We start from the raw sequence: 27,409 nt of genomic DNA, 5'->3' as shown, positions 1-27,409 counted from the left end.
TTAATCCAAGCCTGGTCCGGTGCAGACATCATCCAATCAGCCATCGTGTAAAATGGAAGAATTGATCTTCCTCTTCAAGGATCGCCGCAGCGTTTTATCTATTTCCCTCCATCCATCTATAACCCAGGCCTCAACAGATCCGGTATGGCCATCTGATTTTAATGATCAACATGTTTAATTTAGCATAGGTTTTATACCAGATGCTCTTCCTCAACCCCATCATTCACAGCGGGTGATGTTTTGGTGGCGGGAGAAAACCAGAGCACCCAGAGGAAATCCACACAAACATGGGGAAAATATGCATACTCAGAATACACAGAAGGGCCCTGCCCAGAACGGGGATCAAACCCAGAAACCTCTTGCTGTGAGGCAGCAGTTACTTCTTTGAAGTAATACAGATTTAAATTCCTTCTCTCCCCCGTACCTCCTCTCCAAACCACTTTCTTTGACTATTTCTCTTTATAAGAGAGGTAATAACTCCCTGAAGTATCACTGAATTATCTTAAAAGCGACTAGTATAAAGGGAGTGCTCATAAAAAATATCTTGTTTTCTCCAATTGAGACTCCAGCTGTATTACAGGAGGGTGTACTGCAGAGAATGAGTGGGTGGGGGATGGATAGAGAGAATACAGTTATACTACAAGGAAGGCAAGGAGTGAAAGAGACAGAGAGAGCCAAGCAGAGACGAAAATGAAAATGAGAGAACAGATACTGATTGGACGCCTCTACAAGTTGCTTTCTGCTGCATTGTGGCACACACTCCACCACGTCAGCACAAAAGAGCCCCTACATCCCACCCAAACACAACTTCACGGCTCCAAAAATTGCAACACTCTGCACATACATACACAAAATTGTAGAGAGGGATGAGTAGAGAGAGAGAGAGAGAGAGAGAGAGAGAGAGAGAAAGAGAGAGAGAGAGCAATAGTGTGAGGACAGCATTGTTACATAACGGAGAGAGGCAGCATGGGAGCTACCAAAGGGGAGCTCCTGGCTTCTGCAAGTCGCAGAATGACGCATTTTCCTAACACACACACACACACACACACACACACACACACGATAAGCCACTCCCACACATTTATCATACTCTCACCAACGGCAGCAGAAGTGACTATCCATTCATTACAACACTGCCCAGCAGCACGAGAGCAGAGATGCAACATGTACGATCAATATGATCCATAAACGTTTTAGAGGCCATGAGCGACACAAGCTGAGAACTGAAAAACGGAAAAAAAAGGAAAAAGAAAAAAAAACTAAACATGAAATAAGTAGCCTTAAATCCACTCTCTCTTTTGGCACGAAATCCTAAACAGATGGCTTTTCCTTACCGAACCAGAGAAGGAAAACATTTTTTTTTTTTAAATGGAACTCACTTAATTTTTTGGGTATTTACATATTGCTAAATTTCACTATCAACAAAGAAATTTAAATATATCAAGCTTACCATCCACCTACTGATTACACGCTCCCTTTAATGAACACACTTTAAAGCACTTTAAAGCAGTGAATTTCAAAAATAATGTGTTTGTAAGGCTCTTTCTTACAATAATGTATAGAAATCTATTGATTGCAGCGCTAACACAAGATGCCAGAGTCTCATAAGTGTACAGTGTTGGTGAATACGCCAACTTTTCATCAGAAAGGCATCAGAGCATGTAGGTAATGTTACATTTGTATCGCTCATTAAGGAGGAAGAGTGCTAAACCTTTTTCAACACCATCCATCTTTCCGTCTTCATCTCAAGCTCCCTCTAAACATAAAACATGTCTCTCTCGCAATCAATCAATCTGCTTTGGTAGCTATTTTTACAGCAAGGCATGACTGCAGACACACACACACACACACACACACACACCAACCCTGAGCTGAGACGGGATCGATTGATGAGCTACGAGGAAAGCAGCCTGCATTCCTCCCATCTGGGAATGTAGAAGCAGGCTGCTGCAGAGCACTTTGCACTAAACACAGTAAATCAATATCCTGCAAGTTAATGAGATAGACCCCCTAACCTCAGCATCTGATTAGATAAACAGATTAGCAGCAAAACACAACACCACCATTAGGTGAAAGCAGCACAGGCACATACTGCTCATGCCAGGCCCATTATACGGACTGGCAGCCGAACAGTCGGTGATAAAAATAAGATGATATATTATTATGTGGCTGGTGGTGCTGCGCTCGCAAAGATAATTCACTGTGTTTCTATTACTATTTAGCACTATCGTGTCTACACAACCTCTGCTTGTAAAGACCACCGTAAAGATTTACTATTCATGCCCACAAAAGAGAAAAACCAGCAAGAATTACCTTTCAAGCCCTCATGTTCAGATAAAATCTCGGCTGTGTTGTTACTTACCTAGAAAGAGAAAAGAGATGGAGGAGGGGGGGAGACAGACGTTATCAGGAAAATCTATTGACTGAAGTGAGATGTAATTTGTACTTAAACAAGCATCGGGGCACATTGTATATGACTTCTGAACACCACTTGTAGCGCACACACACACACACACACACACACACACAGATAGAGTGTATATCAATATACTGCAGTGGTGAGAAAACTGCTCTCTCTTTATCTCGCTCTCTCTCCATCGCAGTGCAAGCCTATTGATCGAGTCAAGCCTCCCCTCTCCCTTCACCCCTTTTTTTTTAACTAAATGCAGAATCCTCCTGCCAATTTAAGTTACAAATGATCAGATGTGCAAAAAACACGTTACACTGGTAATCCGGACACCGGGCCCAGAGCACTTGCTTCGGGAGCACACCACACCCACAGAGCCAGGAACTAGCTGGTGGGACTACAACTCCCAGCTCGCTTTGATTGTTGCTAAGGATGCGGTGGATACAGGCAGGATATCTGCGCTGTCCCACTCCACCTGTCCCCATCACATCCCTCTGCAGCTACAAGTAGCTAAAATATAAATGGATGAATAGTTGGACAAATGAAATACCTCTTGTAAGATAAAAACTTATACTTAACTAATACCATTACAAGTCAATATTTCATTTGATAAAATGGATGATGAAACTTCAAAAACAGTGCTGACAACTGAACTGTGGTAACAGAAAATAAAAGCGCTGCATCCTTTGATTTGCATCAACCGACATACCAAAATATGTATATCACAATATATACCATGACATAATACTCGTCATGGAGGATTTTATCCTTATTGCCTACACCTCTGGTTATATTATGTAATTTAAAACCAAGTATTGGTATCAAAGACTAGTTTTTAATAACACCCCACTTCACCTCTCACTTTTCATCCATCAACTCCCCATCTCCTACCTATCTGCATTCACTGCATCTTTTCTTCCTCGGTTCTCTCTCGGTCAGACGGTTTGACAAGCTGTCTGAATTCATTGTCGCAGGCTGACCAACCAAGGTGAATGGGTGGAGTGACAATCGGAAAGGCAGGCTCATAGAAAATGCAGCCAGAATGTATATTGCCCAGTTACTTTCATGAACCCACACAGTGAGAAGACAGAGATATGGACAGAGAAGGATAGCCTGGCTCAGGGATGTGATTATAAGCAGTGCCTTATTGAAGAGATAAGATGAAATGAGATAATCCTTTACTAGTCCCACAGCGGGGAAATGTGCAGGAGTACGGCAGCAGTGGATAATGCAAACGAACAAAGAGACATAGTTAGAAAAACTAGATAAAAAACAAGTTTAATAAAGAAGTAAAAAGAAACATAAAAAACTACAGAAACTAAAATCGGATATAATCGGACTGGATGGTTGTTAATTTTGAACAATGGATTGCATAGATTATTGATACTGCACAGTGGATACTTTGGATTTAAATGACACATGAATGAATAAATGAATTGGCAAAAATTGGCAGTTTTGGGGATGTGCTTTTGGTTTCCCTGAGTTGATCTGGAGGCGGTTCCGCTGGCACCAGCCTATGAAGTCCGTGTTCAGTTCTCTGTATTCCCTGTCTTCCCCGTCCGTGAGGAGGCCGACGATTGCAGACTCGACAGAGAACTTTTGCGGGTGGAAGTTTGCAAAGTTGTGTGTAATGTCCGAGGTGTATAGGGTTTAGAGGAAGGGAGCCAGAACAGTTCCTGTGGGGCCCCAGTGCTGCAGGACACCAGGTCGGACTCCCGTATTCGCACACACTGTGGACGGTTGGTGAGGCAGTCCAGGATCCATGCTGTGTGAGGTGGTCCCTCAGGAGCATGAATTGTGTTGAGGGCACTGGAAAAATCGAAAAACATGATTCTCACAGTGCTTCCACCCTTTTCCAGGTGAGAGAGGCATCTATGTAGCGGGTAGATCCATTCACCCCGATGCCAGGTTGGGAGGCGAACTGAAGTGGGTCCATTGAGGGGGGTTCAGGGGTGGAGATGGACAAGGACCACCCTCTCCAGAGTAAAGCTACATAATTATTGTTTTTGTGCCTTTGTACACATATATATATATATATATATGTATATATATATATATATATATATATACACACACATACATATATATATATATATATATATATATATATATATATATATATATATATATATATATATATATATATATATATATATATATATATATATATATACACTGAATTGTATTAATAAGATGTCCTTATTATGTCAAAGTGTTGAATAAATGTTAAATATTTAACTGCAAAGTAGTAATGCGTGATACCTTTTTTTGCATTGATCATACGGGGATGTTTGTTGAAATTGATTAGATGGCCCTACCAAAAGAAATTGCCACCAGCCGACCACTGTGACTAACGCAGACTCAATGATTTTCACTTTGGCTTTCAGGGTACAACAACATATTATATGATTATATACAGTTTGACATCATATAAGCCTGCATGATTGGCTCAAACCGAAAGTCGTAAATGGAACATCAACGACTCTTTCGTAACCAAAGCTGTCTAATCTGGCCATCATTATTGAGAAATGTCGTTGGGTTGTCAAAAAGCCTTTTAATGGAAGACGCTGGTGAAGATGTCCCATCATCCGTCCACAGATTGTCCGTGGTGACTCTTCATGGAGAGGTAGTGGGTTTACGAGCAGCAGAGACACCAGCTTGGAAGACATGAGGGATGAACAGGCCCTCAGACCCATTTCTCAATGTGGCAAGATAGGCCTGCATATGATTTACCATCACTTTTTTTTGTTGTCATTAATTCGCAAAACGAATATAATTTTCTTGAACTGTGGTTCAGCGCATACCATATCCACTCTTTATGTTCTCAACCTTCACAATAACCCTCTTTCCTAGCGTCCATTTTTTCTAACTTTTAAATGCAAAAGAAAAAATGCAAAAGTCCTAAATTCGCATTCCTGCCGGTGGGAATAGTTTTGAGCATTTTGCATTTTGGTGTTGTTTATACATCGCGCCGCCAGTGTGTTAAAGCCTTTAATCTGCAAAATAAAATGGAAAACAGCACCCTCACAGAACTGATCCAGGATCGCAAACCGAACTCTTTGTGTTAGCGTGTTATGAATTCATGTGCATGCTTGGCTGCAATGAGAGCCGAAGGAAAATATTATGTTCTCTTATAACAGCCATGCTTAAGCCCAAATGGGACGTCTACAAAAGCTCCATGACCCACGAAGCTGGGCATTACTGGGCCTTTGATTGCGCATGAGATCATGCTGCAGTTTACTTCTCCTGTATGCAGAAAGCTACAGTGACTAAAGCCCATTCTGTTCTAGAACTTTAAGCGTATAGGTTAAGGACGACTCTGCTCGGTTAGCTGATTCTAATGAGGCCCGTTTCGGGGTGTCTAGATTCTCAGCTGGGGATTTATGGCATCACATAGTCATCACCTCCGAAGCGCCTGGCCCCAGAGTGAATGACGACAGCTTGTGATCGGGAACAGCTGTGGAAAACAGGTGTGCGCTTCTCATTACGACCACAGCAAGATAATGATGGCTTTTAATCACTAGTCCCGAATAGGAGAGTGTGCATGTGTGTGTTCATGTGTGTATTTTACATTTTCATAGACAAGCGCAGAGGTTGTTGCGTCTGCATTTTCACTCTTTTTATGAACGATTTGTGTGCAAGAGATTGGCATGTTTGCGAGTGTATTTCTGTGTGTGTGTGTGCGAGTGGAAGCCTAATGAGAGGGAGAAATCAACAGGGAAATAGGGTGTATGCAAGCACCCTCTTCCCAGTAAACACACGTGTGTTTTATGGACAATTTCACAATGAATGCACCAAAGACAGCAGTGACGCAAAGAATTCTAGTGCCGCACCCCTCTTTACCGCAAAGTTTGGAAAAAAACCTTGTCTTTGTTGTCTGGCGTTGCTGGATAAGAACCCTATTATCGTGTATTTTCCCTCTCCTTACTACGAGGAAGCGAAGGAAGAAAAATGGAAAATACAGTGTGGAGGGGGAGGATGACAAAGAAAAAAGAACGGCAAGAAGAGGAAGGAATGAAAAGTCTGCGGCGTCACCTCTCAGCAGTACTTGCCTAAGAACTTAAGCTCCAAAACAAACAAAGATACCAGACTGGAGCTCTACCTAATCATAGCAGCTTATTCCCCATGACTCTGTCTACAATTGGGAACCCACCAATAGCTGCTTTCCCAGCACTGGCGGGCATTGCGCATGCCTCCACCTTCTCCTGGCACACTGCACGGCTTGTACGTATACAAGCGAACATACACACAGACAGCGAGAGGTGCATACTGTAAGCTTACAAACAAAAGTTGGTACTGCGAGACATGTGCACGCAGAGAAAAACATCTATGCACATGATCATATACAGACACACAACCATAACCGTCTATGTCGACCTGCAAATGCAGGTCAACACACCCGGTACTGGCATCCTGCCACCATAGAACAACAAAATGGTATGTACACACAAGCAGAACATCACACAAACGCATTTGACCCAATTGAAGTAAGGGTTGTTCAACATTAAAATGAGTACGTGAGATCAGTGTGACTTAGTGAGCCGCACACAGGCTAACGGTTGAAGTGGAGCTCTCATGTCTAATAATACTAATGACGAATACCTTAAATTAACTGCTTATCGCTGTTCGTTCTCTGCATTTCATTCACAAAGCTCTTACTCATTCTTTCTCTTGTGAAACTGATGCAGGATTTATGCGGCAATAAAATTATGTGAGAAATATGTGCAACGGCGGCAATAGGGAATGCATAGTTGGTATGCATTGACGTCAATCTTTCACATAATACTACAGTCACCATCACGGCTGTGCGGCCAAACAAACCAGCAGGTGGTTGCTATGAATGGGACGAGCTGCAATACAGAGAGGACAACAATTGAATATTTTGAAAAAGCAAAGGCCATCAGAATATATGATGATCTAAGTGATGGACCAGGCAGTCCTTTTGTTGAATTTGTGAATTTATTTCCAGTGCCCATTTATAAAGCTGGTTATCTGTGGGCAGAGGAAAAATATGCAAAGATATTAAAACAAAAAGGTGAAGGCAATTTGTTGCAAATACATTTTTTTGTCTGTATTATATACTAATATATGATTTTATATATATATATATATATATATATATATATATATATATATATATATGTATGTATATATATATATATATATATATATATACATACATATATATATATATATATACGTATATATATATATATACACACACATCATTATTCCTGCAGTTGTTGATTATTGGAGGGCAAGGCGTACTGAACACATCTCAATGCATGTGTGATGAACATTCTGTATCATGCTGATCACCCAAAACATGTTGGGGTGCAACATATTTTAGAGTGGAAACTGCGGTGTCTAATTCCCCAATTTCATTCACTCCTAAAAGAGACTGAGGGACAAACCAACCCCACGGAACTTGTTCCAGTTACACATTGCGATGACGCAGGAGTTTCAAGCTTAATTTGGGAGGACACAAATAAATATCGAGGGAGGGTTCCGGCTTAGAGTCGGGAGAGATATAATGATGTTCTTTTATTGCTCATTTGTATTACATCCTCCCTTGTTGCATGCTTTCACTCCCCAACAGTAAGCAACAAACACAAGATGAATATCATTGGGAGTGCGGCCAGCAAAATCCCTGTGGCGCTTCTAAGCACGATGGCATCTACAGTATGTCTGAGACATTTAGGGAGGGATTCGTTATTGTGAGATACCCAGTTTATTCTTTAAACAGAAAAGGGGAGCCGCTGCGGGCTGCACAGGTTGCATCAGCTTCGCAGAAGGCATGCTGGGGATATTCTGTGCCTTGTCAGTAAGCAGGGGCACTCGGTTCTATTATGTTCGTGAATTACTTGTATGTCCTCGTAGATCCGTCTGTTGTTATACTGTCGTTTGTTTTATAATGTCAACTGACACCTGTCACATGCAATACTTTTCTCCCAGGGGACAATATCATGATCATCATGAGATTACTCTCACAGTTTGTTACAGCATTCTCCATCCCCATGAATAATGTAGCCCTCCTCTCCTCATGGGGCATCAGCCTGTGAATGCCAGCGTTATAAATAAGGTCGCTAAAATATGCAGGTTTACGTCATCAGAAATATGAAAGTTTAAATATGCTCCGTTTCAAATTTCACATTTCATACGTTATAGTTGCAGTTCACTCATTTGGACTAATGTTAGTTTGTATTATAAAACTGAGAATTCTTTCCTTATATCATTGTGTGATGAGAAAAATAAGGAAATTACAGAACTTCTGCACCTCTCACACCAACATTACACAGCCAAAGGTAGGATGTTTTTTTGCTGCATCATACCCAAACACGCTGGTCAGCAACTTAAGAAAATGGTCTATGCAGTTCAATCTGCTGATGCGTGCTAAAATCTACCGTCCGATCTACAAATCTTCCATCACTTGCTGCCTCAGCCCTAATGCGAGATAAATGAACATGCTTATCTTGCTTATGTATTTGTTTATGACGGAGAAGTTTCTATCACTTGCATAATGTCAGTATTTCTGAAATTATGTTTACAATTGGACACAGGAGAGGGCCATTGCTCCACTCTAGCATCCCTCTTTATGCCACCAGTTACATCATACAGAAGCAGATAAAAAAGACAAGACATACTGTGCATAAACTGTCCGGTCTATCGCAAGCACAAAGCAACCTGGGTAATGGAGATAAACAGATTAGACATTTCCAGAGTATTAATACTCCCACATCAATGTGCCTCAAAGAACTCTCCGGGATTGTGACCAGGATGAATCCTTGAGATGCCAGAAACAGCTCAACTGGATCCTTTCCCAGCAAAGATGCAGTAGTTCTGTTCCGGTCTCCTTTCCGATGCCTTTGCTGCTTGAACCAATCTCTATCCAGCCTGGGCCCAACCACCATTTCCGCTGCTTGAATCCACTCCCTCGTTCTTTTCAGTCACAACCCAAAGCCCATATCCATATTTGAGGGTTGCAGAATGCTGCAGATCAACAGTCCAGTGACACCCACATTACTGCTGACAAAGCCGCAATCTGTCGATCTCACGCTCAAGCTTACCCTCGCGTGAGAACACACCGGAAAATACTTCCACTCCTTTACTTGGGGAAGCAACTCCCAAACCTGGAGGGATCAATCCATTGTTCTGCAGCAGACTATTAATGCCTCATCAGGTGCAGACTTTCATCCTAACCGGTGAATTCATGCTGAGTCTGAAGTCATTATATTTCGATTTCCAACCACATCTGAATGATCTTTTCTCATTGTTATATAGTCAAAGGTAAGATTCATCTTCATCTTGAAGAACAGCAGCAGAACATCAGCTGTTTTACTGAAAGTGCAGTGTTGAAAATAGCTACTTGGGTTGGCTCTCCTCCAAAACACACAGATTACAATTCCCCCGGATGCAAGTCCCATGCTTCATCTAGTGGATGAAGTTAAGTCTAAACAAAGAAGTCAATGCAGAATCAGGCCAATGACGCAAAAGACACAGAACCCACTTCCATTTCTTTTCTCCTCTCTTTTTCCTCTTCTCTTCCCTCCTCCTCCATCTCCTCCTCCTCCTCTCTGGCTTTTGAGATAAGCTTTCTGTCGAATACCAATTTAAAAAAAAGATTAAGCAGTTCTGGCTCTCAAATCAATTTTACCCCCCACTGCAAAATGACGACAAGTGCGTACGCATACACACCAACACACGAGTGCCCCACAGCACAGACGGCAGCGCACATCTCATACCGCAGCGAAGACATGGCAGTGCAGGGCCTTAATCAAACCCAACCCAGAAGTAATTAAGAAAGGCTGTGGCATGATAGCGATTATTTCCATGGTCAAATATCAAGGTACATTCAATTCTAAAATTAGCTTTTAGCCATCAATATTACAATACAGGCAGGTGGAAGTCTAGCAATCCTGTTCCTCTGTGCTAACCAAGCTCAGGTGAACCCAAGTATCCAGAAATCCTACCAAGCAGGTCGGAGAACAAACTAAGCAATGTTGAAACAAACATCAAGAAAACAGATACACGTAATGTCCGCAGAGTGTCTGAGTCAGCCCTAATATTTAGGCTTAAGAACCCTGGATAAGATACTGTTGACAAGACTAGCAATCAAACATCATACCAAGAAGAGTGAAGGTCCACAGCGATACAGACATGACATCTCTCTGTAAGTGATAAAAAAACAGAAAGAGGTTTGAACTCAAAGCCTTCCAACATGCTTGGACACATAACACTCTTTTAATGCTGCTGGTCACAGATAGTTCATGTCCAGTTTAGCTGTATTAAAACCAATGTGGATGTTTTAAGGAGGCTACTGGTAGCGCCTTGGTAGCCGAAAGGTTACAGAGCATATACCGTAACGAGAACATCCTCGGTTTGATTCCAGCATACCGCTTTCTCTCAACCACATTTCCAGTCTGCCTCTACACTGTCATCTGTCCAATAATGGCAACAAAAAAAGAAAAGAAAAAATTCTGAAAAAGGCCAATAAATGGAAGCTCCCTTTCTTGGAAATCAATGAGCCTCTGACAGCTTCCTTAAATTACCAGCTTTGTTCGCTGAAAGACTAGCAGTATCCTGATGTGTATGTGTGCGTGCATTAGAGACCTCTGTAATACCATGAACCCCGTGGAAAAAAACAACAACACTAAATCAGACAAATACAATCAACCATTACTGGATGTAAAAGGTAGTAAAAGGCAGGCTGCTATATGTGGAGGAGAATTTCTGCCAGACCAGGTTCAATCAGAGTTCACGATGTGTGAATCACTCTCTCACCTCTCCTTCAACAACTGGAGAGTCTATATTTAGAATGGAACGGATTTTCACATTTCCTTATGAAAACAGTATCGTCAGATTAGTTCATTGCAACAGCAATGGCATGGCAACGTCAATTGTGAGACTTATTATAAGAGCATCATCCTTTTGACAGGTAAGTATCGATGACTATTAATAATGTAAGTCTCCATGGTAGATAGATAGATAGATATAGAAAGATAGCAAATGGAGAAAAAAAATAGAGAATCTAAAACACAATGAAAAAGATAAGCAATTACCAGAAAACAAAAAAAACATCATAAAACACACTGTTCCATCGTTCAGAAATTGGCTCCTTAAAAAGGAATAGCTCAACATTTTGGGATACGTTTATTTGCTGTGTGTTAGCTTACTAGCTTAGCATAGAGACTAAAATCAGCGGAAACCAGCTTGGCTCTGCCTTCCATGTAATTAACCCCAATGCCAAGCACTTTGTCAGTGTTATAAAAAACTGCACAACAAAACCTTTGAGATGGAGAAGATAGCTGGATCACCCATTGTGGGGAGAAAAGAAGGGAAATCTTACAGAGAAAAGATTTTAAAGTTAATCGTTTAGAGGCAGGTCAAAGTCCCCAGCAGCTGCGAGATATTGTCTAAAACCACCGTTTGAAGTGTTGCTGCTTAAAGTGAATTTGAACACTAGACCAGACAAACCCATATGCCTAGTTGGTGCAATGCTATGCACAGCAGCTAATTCCCTATTTGCATCAATTAGGCTCCACCAAGGTGAGCATCTGGAGGGTGTTCTTTTTTTTCCCAGACCAAACAGCCTTTCTCCTCTTGGGAGTTTGCAGCCCTCACAGAGGCAACACCAAGGCGACGGCCGTTAAAAAACAAAACTGTGACTACAGTCTGGGAGAAATATGCAATGCTGCTCCAATACAAGGACTGCATGCAGAAAGAAAGGGGATGACACCATCATCAAAGCTTTTGATGATACTGCCAGACGTGGATGTTTCAAACGGTTTCCTGTCCCACTGACGTAGCAGCGACAGCTTGTACTACTGAATCAGACTAATCTACAGTATACAGTTATAGCTATATATTATACCTTTATGGGCATAGAGCTGAAGATGAAGACTGTACTGATATCCAAAGCATCAGGGTTGTATCCGCATTCTTGCACAGCAAAAACTCAACGTGCTGGACACTGTAATTACACTGGCCATTTTAACAACTGTAATATGTAATTCTGTTGTCATTCACCAGTTCAACGTGGCTGTTCCCCCGGGATTTTCAACCTGCAAACACCACTACAATAAATTACAGTGAACGCTTTCAAAACCCCACGGACCTAAATTAAAACAAGCCTGTATTTCTTAATTTCAGTCAGCCTACATCTCAAACAAATCTCTTGCACACCTACCGGTCATCCCTTCATACTACATATTGAAATACACTTGTCACTTTCACATTTCACTTACATTACACTTCTCTGTCATCTTGTTTGTCTGTGCACTTTATATTCATTTTATATTCTATTGTAAATGTATTATATTCCTATTTCTTGCACTGTGTTTATTGTCTAATGTTATGCACTACCCGCCATGACAAATTCCTTGTATGTGAAACATAACTGGCAATAAACGGTTCTGATTGTACGTTTGAGACACTTAACATACATTTTCTGAAACAAACTGGTAAACATAATTAGTGAAGAGAGCACTTGTGTCTGACACTTGTAGCAGAAAGTATATTTGGCTATATAAATCTGCACATTTTTGGTGTGTGGGTTTGTGTACATGCGTGTGTGTACATGCGTGTGTGTGCGTGTGTGTGTGTGTGTGTGTGTGTGTGTGTGTGTGTGTGTGTGTACGTGTTGTGGGGGGGAAGTGTGATGTAACTGTTTTCCTGTGTGTTTCCTGTTTACACTGTGTGTGGGCATTACTGCAGTGCATGTTGCCAAGCTACTGAGCCTCTGGGATTGAAGAGCAGACATTGTTCAGTTTGCCGCAAAAACTCACCGGCTCATAAGAGATGCCCGAAAAGGAACAATATCAGTAAACCTTATTCATCTGAAAAAGGACAACACTGTGTGAACTTGTGTGCACAGAAAATTCACAGCTGAGGAAACACAGTGAACTGAAAGCAATGAAACCAATTGTGATGGGTGCGTTCAGAGGGCACAGCTAGAATCTCAGTAAAAATCTGTGTATAAAGTTGAGGGAAAATATTCATGATTGGTTTTGTAAAGATCATAGATTTTCACGCACACGCACACAGTTTAAACTCTGTGGCTGGACAGTTGCTCTGACCAAGAACATCAATTCAAAGCCATGAGAAGTGGTCTGATCTGTTTTAAGTACCTGCACTAATCCTTCCACTCAAGATCAAGATCAAGAAACTCTGAAAGCATGCAAAAATACCTTGTTAATGCAGCACACACACACACACACACACACACACACACACACACACACACACACACACACACACACACACACACACACACACGCGCCGGTGCCGCAACACACTCACAACTATTCTATAAATAGAAATCTTCAGAGGTGTTGGGACAGCCAATGGAAATTATCAATACAGAATCAGTTCCTTAGTCTTACTAGAAAAAGCATAGACTTAGCATGTAGACTGGTATGGAAGTGGGATAGAACCGGTTGGATTACCACAGAGCACCCTCCATAGCTGGCCTGGTTGTTAGACAACAAATATACTCTGCCAATCCTAATTTTCCTGGTGCCGCTGTGACCAACAATTAGCCAATCCATCCCAACTCTCTTTAACACTCTACTCTTCCTCCTCCTCTGCGACACCTGCAGATTTTATGGTCATTCCTCCATCTGCTCACTCACAGATGAAACTGCCAATCAAGCATCTGGCTTAAACAGCAATGTAACTCTTTTTAGTAAGAATGTTGTGATGAATTGGTTCAGAAAGTCACACTATGCTACGTTACACTAACAATTTACCCAACAGGTTATGTAAATGGTTTAAATTAAATCACAACACAAATATATATTACAATGCGGTTCCAATGCAAGATGTGTAGCCTCGGGCTGTTCCATCATTATGGCCATTATGACTTTTATTTTTATGTTGTTCTGGTTCTTGCCACTTACTGTAATTTAATCTAAACATATAAGATAAGACGATAAGTGTATCTTTATAGATCCACAGACGGGGGATTCAGATGTTACAGCAGCCTAAAACAAAAGTACAAATAAATAGTGACCTAAAAATAAGAGGAATACACAACGAGTACGAGAGTAAATTATATTCAAGATTAAACAAGAAAAAACAATAAGACAAGGGACATTAAGACTGCAAGAATGTATATGTAAACAGTGTATACCAGAATACGAAGTGTGATTACCTCACGATATAGCTAATGATACAAAGTCGTCTGTGTCAATATAGCAAATAGAAAATGATAGTATATGATGTGGTTAGACGGTATAACATATTAACCAAAGACTGTGTATAAGACGTGGACGTAGACACTGTGACATCACCTATTGGTTTGTGGACTACGGTTTTGAAGCTTCGAGTTCAACATGTTGACCGTCGCCATCTTGTTTTTTTGGAACCAGAAGTGACGGGAGCGTGAAGCTGAGTACAACCAAACGCTGAATAAGTAATTTTTAGACAGCCAAAAATGTTACAATTAACTTTCATGATAAAGCTGTTAGACGAAAACACAGAAACCTCCCAAACCGGACCGCGCCCTAGAGCATACCCCATTTTATTGTGTAGTTTACTCTAAATGGGACCATAACTCACAAAATGAATATCATGGTATATTGAAAAAGACTATACAGTGATTTTCTCAGACTTCAGTACAATCACTTATTTTTGCGAACAGAGGAGATATGGAGGACAGAAAATGACTTAAGTATAAATAAATGCATGAATAAATACAGGAATAAATAAATAAATGCTTAAATAAATGTATAAATAAATACAGGAATAAATAAATAAATATAGCAAAGTGGATCAGTATCACAAAATATAACATGGTATAGTGTAGTATGGTACAGTTTGTTTGTTTGTTGATTTGGAGCCCCGGGTATCTTTATGAGTCCACCTTCTCGACTTAGGAGTATAGCTGTACTATAGCTGCACTTTTACACACGCAGAGCCGTGTCCATGTGAGTGTTTCCCTTCCACTTCTCTCATCCACAGCGTTCTGAGAACCATGAGAAACTAGGTGCAGACCAATTACCTCATACTCAGAGCACACTGTTCCTTTTTCGTCTTTTACTGCGTGCAGAGGCACTGAATCGATGCAATCAGAGGAGACAGCCCCAGTGGTCAGACAGACGAAGACAGCAGGAGAATAGTAATCAGGATAGGCACTGAGACAAACAAAATCACAAACAAAAAAAACACACACACACGAACGTGCAGACGTATTTGCACAGACTATATTTGAACAAACATTCGCATACAAATGTGAGCACATAAAAGAGGAAAACACGCCCTCATAAAGAACAGGATATTGGAAGCAGCTGTGAAAAATGATCAAGGGATGACATCAATAACAGGACGGCTTACACAACACAGGAGGCAGCTGCATCTTAATTGGACATGCAACTCATTAGAACTGCTGGAGGTGGACGCTGTGTCTGCACCAAGTCAGCCAGAGAAACAGAAAGGTGGATTGAAAAAGCTGTGTGGGTTCGCAAAAGTGGGAGACTCCACCACTCAGTGGTCTCCTGTTGCAGTTTGACAGGTGATCCATGCTGCAGCTGCTCAAACGTGAAAACTATTTTTCAAAATTTTCTCTTAACATTCTGCAACAGTAAAATGGAGGCAGGTTACAGGGCCCCCAACCCCACCTGACTGCTAGGAGTCACAGGATGTCCTTTGTGCTACTTCTGCCTCTTCCTGTCTTATATCATCTTTTCAATTACTGCATGGATGACAAGATGCAGCTTGCCATGTCATTACACATATGGTTTAAGACCAGTACAAACGAGAGTGAATTAAAAAGTATGAAACAGGCCTGGGGATGTTGCTAGATGATGGAAGATGACCCGACCTCAGAGGAGCCATACACCGTACAATGCCCTTGTATTTGGATCCTCAATATCCGACCGAGCCTTGAAAAGCTGGTATAGGATGCAGACAGAATAGGTTTTAAGTGAGTAGTAGCCAGAATAAAGAGAGAAAGGGTGGTGTGGAGAAAGATGTGGAGAAAACCAGTCCGTATCTTCTCTTTGGCTCTGCAGCCATCTTTGAAAATCTAATACTCATACGACTTTCCCTTTTTTTAATATATTGCAATGACTATAATTTCAAAAAGGGAGCATTCTAATGAAACTACTGTTGAATATGGAAATAATACAAACTAATGACAGACAATTATAAACACACAACCCTCCATAGTATACACTTATTGCAACAGCTTTATATATATATATATATATATATATATATATATATATATATATATATATATATATATATATATACACACAGCTTTTTAGCTTCCCAAATCAAAATAATGTTAAATGTTTCTGTTGACAGAAAAAGAAGAATGTTTGTGTGAATACCTTGAACTACATGGTGTCTAAGTATAGATAAATAATCGTTATGTCTTCCGAGGATTATACTTTCAATTATTCTTTAATAAACTGAGCCTGCATACTTTTATCACGACTAACCAATGGATTTACCACAGCCATGCATCATTAATGGATCTCACCTCGGGCTGATAAGGCTCTCACAGGGAAAATTATAATGGAAGCTTCAGGCCACATCCAACCCTCATTTTGAGCTGTGAATGTTTCCTTTTTCTCTCTCTGTGATTGGGATCATCTTCACTGTGGTGAGAATGGAAAGGTAAAGAAATATAGCCAGTACCGCTCAACCTCCATAGTGGCCACAGAAATGCACGAACGAGTACGTGGCCATGGTCCATTATAAAAGACACTCATAGCTGTTAAAAAGGTCCCCTCACAACAGCAGTCATCTTCTTAGGCTATTCTGCCGAGGCTCTGGTGCAGCTGCGTTTATCAGAGCAGCCTCCTAATCAGTAACTGAATTCTCCCTCAGTAATCAAGTCAAAGTTCTGGTGGTGAAATCAGCGGAAATAAAACACAGCTGAAGATAATGAGGAGAGTGTGAAGGAAAAAGCAAAGAAGGCAGAGGAGGAACCGTACAATAGACCTCTGGAACCTGGTACGGTAAAAGGTGAAATGACTTTCTTCTGATGAGATCTCACTCCTGTTTTCCTCATTGAATAACTAGATCAATGGTAAACAACTTAAAAGTACTGGAAATTGTGAAAGGACAAACATTCACCACAATGCTCTCTTATCATGTCTGTTATCCATCTGCCTGGATGTGTATTTAGTGGAACAATGTTTACATAAAGACTTAATATTTACTATATTCTTTCTTAAATGTATATATACGTGCAAACAAAATGAAAACCATAATACATGAATGGCTGACAGGGCTGGAGCAAGCACTGACAGAATGTCATTTTATTGAATCAAAAGCGTATCAACATATCAAAAGGCCTTTGATGAAGCCCTGCAGCTGTGGCCTCTTCAACTCAAGATTCATTATAGTTATCATTTAATTAAATCTGGCAGAGCAGTAACCACTAACACACCTTCATGTGTCTGGACCTGTTAGATGCAAATGACAATCGATATGCACATAACCCTTTGTTTTAGTTTGCTGAAGACCCGAACGGAACAGAGCCGAATGATGCATGGATCAAAGCCCTTTAGGGAAATGACCATTAGTGTCCCGACTCCCGAGTGGTTTTTAAAAAGGGTTACAGAATTTGACGTGTAATGGATGCAAGCCTGACAACTTCTGGCATTGCACTGGGCTTGATGATCACGATGTGAAGAAAATGAGACTGAGCTGAAAGGCCAGCGAGATTCACAGGAGCTTGGACAGACACCCATGCACACATTTGGAGACATCCACTCACAACACTGTTCCAAATCACAGAGTGCGAGGGGTGGTGTGTGACTATTGCTCCTTCTGTTTCACAGTACTCACAGTAAATACATTATTTGTCTATGTTTGTGGTAAAATCGGGTCAGGTAGAGACTATTACATCAGGGTGTGCACATTCTTCACCTTTTATTTGGTTCGGCTATGTGCAACCAGAAACCCACACCTTTCAGCATACAGGTAGCCCCTTACTTTATCATATTCATTGGCATTTCTACTTTACAATATGACCTGGAAAAGTGAAGCTACTTCCAGCAGAAAATGACAGAAATATACTTCCAAAAGATGTGCTTTTATTTTGGTTGGATTACTCTATATTTAATGTTCGATGACCGAAACGTCGCTGGATTAAAACTACAAAATGTGCTTGCAAATACAAAGCGTGGGAGTTCCAGTTTCTCGCTTTCCAAATCTGGTTAGTTATCTGGTAATCAAGAAGCCTTTCATTGAAACAGAGTTTTGAGGAACCTTTTTTGACCAGTAAAATGTGTCTTTGAGGCAAGTGGTTCCAGGTAGAGCTCTGTCTCTTTGTGGGGAAGCCTTGCTGTAACTTGGAAGCCTCTCTGTTCATTTATGACCTTTTGAGGTCAGTCGAATGGCCACTACACTCAAATAAAAGGTAGAACACAGACTGGAGCAATCAGGGGTTATATTTATAATGCGATAGTGTGGCAATGATTTATTCATAATTTCCAAATGAATCCAGTTTGGTTCTAAAACTCCACATTAAATGGGATGATTGGATTACAGCAGTAATTCTTGTTTTTTGTAAGACACATTACAGTTTGTGAGATGTGAGATGTGAAATGCACACCAGCATTTCAATTTAAAAACATAAAAAATTACTCTTCCATCCCCGTCTACCTCACTTATCCTTCTTCTCACTTTTGCAGTCTCCTCCAGTCACAGTTATATAATCCTAATTTTTGTATTCATCTCAGCCAACACCGACTTGGCCACTAGCTCAGAATACAAAGTCAAAGCTGAGTCATAACCCGGGGTCCTTTCTAATCTGTAACACTACAAGAATGTGTGTATGTGTGTATCTATTAGTATAATTTGCGTGTGCATGTATACAAAATCACGTGCGCGTGATCTCATGATTCTCATTGACCCCAAATATGCCTTTGCAAATGAAAAGCCTGTACTGTGCCGATATGTCATGCAGCAAGCACTGTTTGCACAGTAGCACTGCTCAAATGCTCATAGGCATGCAAATCACGGGCGCTCTATTCTCCCGGGTGGAGAGCAGTGTTTGGGCTGATAAAACCTGGAGAATCCTCCTTGCTGCACAGCAGGCTGACAGCTGCAATCCAAAGCCACCTCAAAGGAATGAAAGGTAATTACTTGCGCAAAGCCATACCCTGAAAACAAAGACTGTTAGGAAGGTATTTACCATGGACTGGGAGGCTGGGGGTACAAAAGAACAAGGCAAAATGGCGCTGGCTATTAATAGAAATGTCATCCAAAGCAACAAGCAGAGGTAGCTAGAGGATTCAAGACACACTATAGAGTTCCACCTCAACGGGAATAAACACTTTACAACGGCTGAAAACTGAGGGCTTCAGATGTTAGGGGTTAAAATAGGGCTGAGCAACATATCGATATTGTGACTTGAGACTAGATTTTGTCTCAGATTTGACATACGTGTGGTCTTTTCCTGGTTTTAAAAGGCTGCATGACAGTAGAGTGATGAAAAGTCCTGAACCTACCAGACTGTTAGCTGGTCTATCAATCACCTTTACCCACTGGGCCATTATAATGATCAAAACTCTCATGGTGTAAATGTTTTGTAAAAGCATGGAAGATCAACCGTGCAATATTGTCTCAATATCGATATCGAGGTATTTGGCCGAAAACTCATCGCCCAGACCCGGGTCAGACATCGATGGACAAATTACCTCCACATCAAGGTACTGAAACATGTTTGACAGTCAGTGCTGTTTCCAGACATCTGTACCATCTCGTGTTTAATTTGGATTAACCAGAAAAGTTGACAGACCGGCACATCTTGTATGTGAGCCTCTGGTGCATTTGGGATTTTAGTGCTTTGCTGAAGGGCATTTGGTTACAGAACTGTGTTACTTATTAATTTACCCTGAACACATTTGCACTGCTACTGCAAGCTAAATATTGTTCGACCAATGAGAGGAGAATCAGCTATTTTGTCCTTCACACTGAAATATCCTATTGATCAGGGCTCCAACTAGCAATTATTTTCCTGCTCCATCGATGCAGATTATGTTTGATCCGATTACTATTATGCATGACAAAGAAAAACAGCAAAAAACTCAAGAGAATAGTTGTCTTCTTTTTAGAGGAATATATAATGATGGATCAATAATTTATCAAATGTGTTGCTGGGTGATTTTCTGATGTTAACAAATAATTTCAGCTCAAACATTGATGATAAATGAAGTACATCCAACAAACTAATAAAGCCTTCAACATACCCTACAACTTTAATTAGTTTGTGGATTTGATCTGGTTAAATGCGCTTATCAACTAATATGTTCGGCGGTTTGATCCCCGGCTCTGCTAGTCCATGTCGATGTATCGTTGAGCAAAACACTTAACCCCAAATTGCACCTGTAGCTGTGCCTATGGTGCATGAATGTCTATGAATGTTAGTTACTCCTGACGAGCCACTGCAATCAGTGTATGAATGGGTGTGACTGAATGATGTGTGTGTAGAGTAGTGTTCAAGTGCTTTGAGTGGTCGGAAGACTAGAAAAAGCACTATACAAAGTACAGGTCCATTTACTATATTTCTTGACCATGAGTGAACTAATCTACTCACTGTCAAAATAATTATTTTAGTTTTGTCAGATTCCAACCAGATTCCAACCATCCAACTATGAGCCTGTGACTAGTCAGATATGCAAATACGTACTTTCAAACAACTGCGAGACCTTGATGAGCAACTACTGTAATCCATCAGAAGACTCAAAGTAAGAAATGGCAAAGAGAAATGCAAGAGAGAGTGAACGTCGTATGGAAAGAGATGATATAACCCAGAGAAGTAGAGTCATGCTCTGCCTGGATTAGCACCGCAGTGTTTTACTTGGGGTCCTCCACTCCCACACTCTCCCCCCTTTCTCTTCTCTGCCCTGCCTCCTTCCCGCATTCATTCACCCGGCTATCCACCATTCCATCACGTACACAACCCTCCAGCCGTGCACACCCAAGCTCAGCAGTCGGATCACTCGGCCAGAGAAAAAGCACCAGCGCCACCAGTCGGAGCCACCTGTTCTCCCTTCGCTGAAATCTCCCTCTGCGGTTACATAAAAGAGACACACTTGTGATGTTGCAATGCAGCATCAGACGCTGTTGTGCAATACCTCAGGGTCGGTGAGGAGGAAAGTTTAAAGGAGGATATTATGGTCGAGAGAATAGAAAAACTGAATCGTGAGTGTCGGTCGGTCTGTAACTCCAAGGTGAGAGTGCACAACCCATGCTTTGTGTACTGCGCTATTGTGAGAGAACATTTCTGAATCGTGTCTTCTCGCGTGTGATGCATTCATTCATTTCTGTTCCAGTCTGTCAACAATCTGTCATTATGTAGCAGAGATGACTCTTTGACATAACCGTGTTAGAGAAAGGTGCTGGTAATGAACACGCGTCACTTTCTCAAAAAGACAGTCGCTCATACTGAACATACAAATAAAAAGTCACATTCATCACACATGATGGGATTATAAGAGACTGCCGTGTCTCTGGGTGATAACCTTTAGCTAAAAATAACTCATATCCTAGACACGTCCCTAACGAGCGAGACACAATGTAATACTGAGCATTAAGTCTGTTATCAAACACTTTGATTCCACACAGAATGCCACACTAATGCATCTGCTGCTGTTGGCGGTAGTGCTGCTGCTTAGGTTTTAATAACACTGGCAATAATTGAATAAAAACTACCACACTTTAAATCCGCTCAGCCAATCTATGGGCCCGCTTAAATATGTACATCTTTCAAAATTCCACTGAATCCTCATCACAATTTGACTGTGAATGTTTGGAGTTAAAATGTGTGTTTGGTTCTCGCGCTGTTGTGCCGATAAGGACGGCGGAGCAGTGCATCAGCCAATCTGTCCATGGAGAGGGATTGTCTTGTTAATGAAGTGTGGAGTGGAGCCACTGAGGGCTGTGTATGTCACCAGATTTACAGCGCAGTGGCCCTGCGATTCCCTGCAGCTGTAAAACAATGAGGAGGTGATTGGAGTAAATTGCACTGCAGTTGTCAACCTCCCTCCTGCTTAGAGCCATTTGATAGTGTCTCTCTCTTGTGAACAAATTGTCTCTACAGTGCCCTCGTTCTCACACACGCGTACATGCAAAAAAAAAAAGCCCAGCCATTTTTCTCCTAACCTCCCACACTCTCTTCATCTCTGTCTGATATGCTGTCTGCCGCTTGTTGTTGTCCCTTTTTTCTTAAATGTCAAGACACACAACACAGGTTACACGGTGATTAAGTGCTCGTTGTTCTCTCACGTTACTGTCTTTACTCTTGCTCTCCTGTCACCCCAACGGTCTTGATGCAAAGACCAACATCTCACAATATACGCATCCGGATCCACATAGACGCAAACACATTCCTTCTTTGTGTTACACTTATGCAATGTTTTCTGCAGCACGCTCAAGTGAAGGCCAAACCGCATCAAACACCAACTGTGAGAAATGTGTGAGCAGAAACCAAAGTGTTGCACTCAAATGTGTTCGAGAAGGAGAAACTGAGATTTGGGAGGAAAAAAAGTAAGACTGAGATTTCAAACAGACATTTACAGTCTAATGTAGGCATCATTTTCATCCTCAGATTAATAATCAAGAAATCACATTTAAATTGGAGACATCCTCCTGGAACTATATTTTTTTTGATAGGTTTACATTCTATTTATAATTTTGTTGTACAGTTGTTTGTACAGTCTTAAACTGTGAACTGTGTTTTATTATGTTGGTGATTTTGTACACATATGACATCCACTGCATTCCTCTCCCTGTCTGTCCAGGGAGAGGAATCCCTTCTCAGTGGCTCAACCAGATGTGTCCTCCATTTTGATTTTTTTTTACCCTCTGTTTTTTTTGGGGGAGTTATTCCTTATCAGCAGTTGAGCGTATAGGGACCGAGGGTGTTGTAATCTTTACAGATTGTAAAACCCCTTGAGTCAAATATGTGATTTGGGGCTATATAAATCACTGACTGGATTGGAGATGATTGCAGTTAGAAGAAGAAGAAAAAAGACAACTTGGTGGGCTATAGCTCTTATTGGGCATCTTTTTGTCAGTCTGATCTGGCAACGCTGTTCACAGGGTCTGCAGGAATGTATAAATGTACAGTGCATCCGGAAAGTATTCACAGCTACAAGCTTGGCCCATCTATCTTTGGGCAGTTTCTCCCATTCTTTGTTGCAGAACAAGCTCCATCAGGTTGGATGGGGAGCGTCGGTGCACAGCCATTTTCGGATCTCTACAGAGATGTTCAATCGGGTTCAAGTCTGGGCTCTGGCTGGGCCACTCAAGGACATTCACAGAGTTGTCCCGAAGCCCCTCCTTTGTTATCTTGGCTGTGTGCTTCGGGTTGTTGTCCTATTGGAAGATGCACCTTTGCCCCAGTCTGATGTCTCTGTATTCCTCTTTCCCTCAATCCCGACTCTCCCAGTTCCTGCCGATGAAAAACATCCCCGCAGCATGATGCTGCCACCACCATGCTAAACTGTAGGAATGGTATTGACCTGGTGCGGTGCCCTCGGGTTCCTGGACACCTCCCTGATTCCGGCTCTTCTGCTATGATCGCTCTTGGAGGAGTCCTGGTGGTTCCAAATGTATTCCATTTATGGATTCTGAAGGCCAATGTGTTCATTGATTGACCTTCAATGCTGCAGAACATTTTCTGTACCCTTTCCCAGATCTGTACCTCGATACAATCTCGGAGTATCGGAGGTCTACAGATAATTCCTTGGACTTCATGGCTTCATTGGTTTGTGATCTGACATGTACTGTCAACTGTGGGACCTTATATAGACCGGTGTGTGCCTTTCCAAATCATCAAATGGACTCCAATCAAGTTGTAGAAACATCTCAAGGATGATCAGTGGAAACAGAATGTTGAGTTCAATTTGGAGTGAAATGGCCAATGCTGTTGATACTTATGTAGATGTGATTTTTTCATTTTGTATTTTTAATAGAATTTCCCCCAAAAAATGTTTTCAAATTTTCATTAGAGGTTGACGCGTTACTCGCGCCTGAAAGGGGGCGTGGCTTATCTCAGTGGCTTATCTCCGTAAAAACAGTTACTGTTTCCACCATCCACCATGGAAATAACCACTAGTTCTGCTTTATACTTGCTGTGTAAATTCCATATATGTCGGAACACCAAACTCCATCGTGTCTGGGTTCATAATATTATTTGTAGTCCCACAACAGCGACTGAATGACGGCCGCTACCAGCGCTACTTCAGGCGGACCAGCAGCAGTTTGACTCAGCTTAGGCAGGACGGCGGTGATGACGGGCGGAGCTTCTAAAAGCTGATTGGCTCACATAACTCAGCGTCACGCGAATTTTCCGTCAAACGCGTCATTTGCGCGGCCCGGCTTTTCCGCAACCTAACGCATCTGTGCATTACATTGCATGTAATCTACTCACGCGTCAAATTCGCAACGCCTTTGCTATGAGCACAGCATTAGAAGTACACTGAGAGTAGATCTCAAAGAGGGGTCACGTCTGAATCGTTGACACATTAAAAATGGGTTTCCCCCCTTAAAAGAATGACCAGAAGGTTCCTTACCTGTGCATACTGAGAGTCAATCATGACAGTGTATGCCGAGCAGCATTTCATCCAAATATGTAGGCCAACATTGGCTCTTTTTTTCTTTGCGATAATGAATGTACCGTCATGCCACAAGTGCCACTTGCTCTTTTTACCCCTGCCGTTTATCAGTTGCAGATATATAAGAAGTGGGACTTTCTTGAAAACCAGGCTCACTCGCCCCATTATAATGCTCACGACATGGCTGAGCGTCATAACACAACAGGGAAAATCCACTCCGGGAAAGAAAGCGTTCAGGCATCTTAATATAGCTTTCTGCTTAAAACGGCACGTGGGAGAACAATGGATGGTGTGTGAAATTATATAAACTGAACATACTCACGGAATAATTTAGCACACAAATAATTAACTCAAAATTATACAGACGCACAGAAAGCAGTGAGCCTCTAAAATAGCAAAAAGCTATAGGAGTCACGAGATCCTCTATATCTTCCTCAGCTATTAGCATCATCAGAGAAAGAAGCAGGGAGGAGAGATGATGAAATATGTATGTATTTATATGCAAAGTGGTGGAAGAAAGATGGATGAAAGAAAAAAGAAAAATAGGGGGATTCAAAATGGGACAGTGAGACAAAAGAGTAAGTGAATACGAGAGGAAACTGGAAGCAACTGTCAAAAATGTAGATGTAACACACCTTGAAGTAGAAACAAGGGAGGGGAATGAAGGAGATAGATGGGAAGTCGCAAAGTAAAGTATTTCTGATGTGTGAGAATATGTGTATTTTTGAATTACATCATGATCCAGATGCCAGAAGGGTCAAGTCTAATGGGAGAGATTGGGAGTAAATAAAGTGGGACACAAGACACAGAGAGGAAGAGAAGGGGGGGAGCAGGGGAAATATGGAGAGGGAAGAGAAGGAGATGTGAGTCGTGAAAAAATGGAGAAGGAGATGATAACGGTGGGCGGTGGCAGCAAAGGGACAGGGGAAAAAAAATCGGAATTGGTTAAAGGCGAGGAAACAAATGAGTGGGGAGGAGGCAAGGGGGAATGAATAAGAGGAAAGGAGGAGATGAGGCGTGGGCAACCGTGGCTGATAGACAGCCAGGAATAAAAGACTAATTAATAGTCAAAAACTGCAGGCCTCTGTGGAGACACAGCAGGAGGGGGGAAATGTATTGATGGGTGGCTTCCCACTCTACCTACCTAACAAGACAGGCAGCTTTTTTTGTTGTTGTATATCTCCTCACATTTACACTGTTGTATATCATACAGAGGCATAAAGAGAGACAGCACGGGTAGGGCAGGGGAAGACTGGGGAAGACGGGGGGAATGGGTAACACACACAAACACACACAGGGGTGGGGGTGAGAGATATAAATTGAGATTAAGCTGAACAGAGAAGGAGAGCGAGAGAGAAACTCATTATCTAAGGTGAGAAGAGGAGATTTGACATGAATAACCTCCAGGAGAGATTTGCTCGTGCACACCGCTGCCATTTCTCTGTAAGAGGAACCGATCAAGTTAAACCGCAAACAAAGTGTAACTACTGAAATGGCTTAGCACACAGCTACCTCCCTCGCACACAGCGTTCAACAAGCACAACCTTGAAAGTTTGCCAGTGTGCGGTTGTCCGACAAAGGCAAAGACACACACACACACACACACACACACGAGCACTTCATAAGCCTCTGCAGCTGCCCGTTTACAAACGCACAACAATGACAATAGAGGTTAATCTTCGAGCCGCATATCTGTCCATCTAAGTCTCACCATGTGTGTGCGACAGTGAAGCGCCTCTGTTTGTGGATGTTGTTGTTGAGCAGCATGCGGCGAAGCAGTCGCGGGGAGTTGCGGGGAGAGAGGCGGGGGGAGATGGAGGAGGGCGACCGCCGTTGTACTCTTTGCCTTTCCGGCTGCAGCAGGTTCTCCCGCAGGATCTTCACCAGGTCTTCATTCAGGCCGGAGTGTTTGGGCATGGGGGGCACTGCCAGGGTGTCCTGGTGAGTCACCCCCATGCCTGCCTGCTGGGCCATTCCTGCCCCGGCTTCACGACCACCACCACCACCAGCAGCAGCAGCAGCAGCAGCGGCAGAGGCAGAGGCAGCAATGGCCAAATGAATGAACAGAAAAGGCAGCCAAGATATATCAGAGATGAAGCAATACGCATACAAATATATGCTTCTTCTCTGCCAAGAGTCTAACAATTTCCTCAAAATGTAAGAATCTGTAAAGAGAAGGAAAAAAAGACGCACATCCAAAAGCCCTCTGGATGATAAATGGAAAAGCTCTGTAGGTAATTCCTCACTCCAGCCTCTGTCTTTGTACAAAAGCAGGGGATTTAAAAGAGACGAAGAATCCCTGTTCTCTTTCCCCCCCTTTCCGTCTTTCAAGGAGCCAGCAGATGAACAGAAGCACTGAGGGCTGCTGCCTTCGTCTGCTCTGCAACACTGGATGTCTGCTGTGAAAGTGCAAGGGAGAAGA

The 27,409-nt window shown here is 41.9% G+C and overlaps 1 protein-coding gene across 1 annotated transcript in view; it reads right to left on the bottom strand.

Annotated features, from left to right (window-relative positions):
- LOC306740195 (3',5'-cyclic-AMP phosphodiesterase 4C-like) overlaps positions 1-26,961 on the bottom strand; it is a gene marked incomplete at both ends in the record, with an annotated part of 68,061 nt that extends 41,100 nt beyond the window's left edge. Inside the window, one exon of the mRNA XM_079222300.1 lies at positions 26,699-26,961. Coding sequence (XP_079078426.1) covers positions 26,699-26,961 — 263 coding nt within the window. The remainder of the gene's footprint in view (positions 1-26,698) is intronic.
- Between the last annotated feature and the right edge of the window lie 448 nt (positions 26,962-27,409).

This window comes from Taurulus bubalis, assembly GCF_910589615.1.
Source record: "Taurulus bubalis genome assembly, chromosome: 8".
Lineage (NCBI taxonomy): Eukaryota > Metazoa > Chordata > Actinopteri > Perciformes > Cottidae > Taurulus > Taurulus bubalis.
This window is presented reverse-complemented; position numbering and strand designations above follow the sequence as displayed.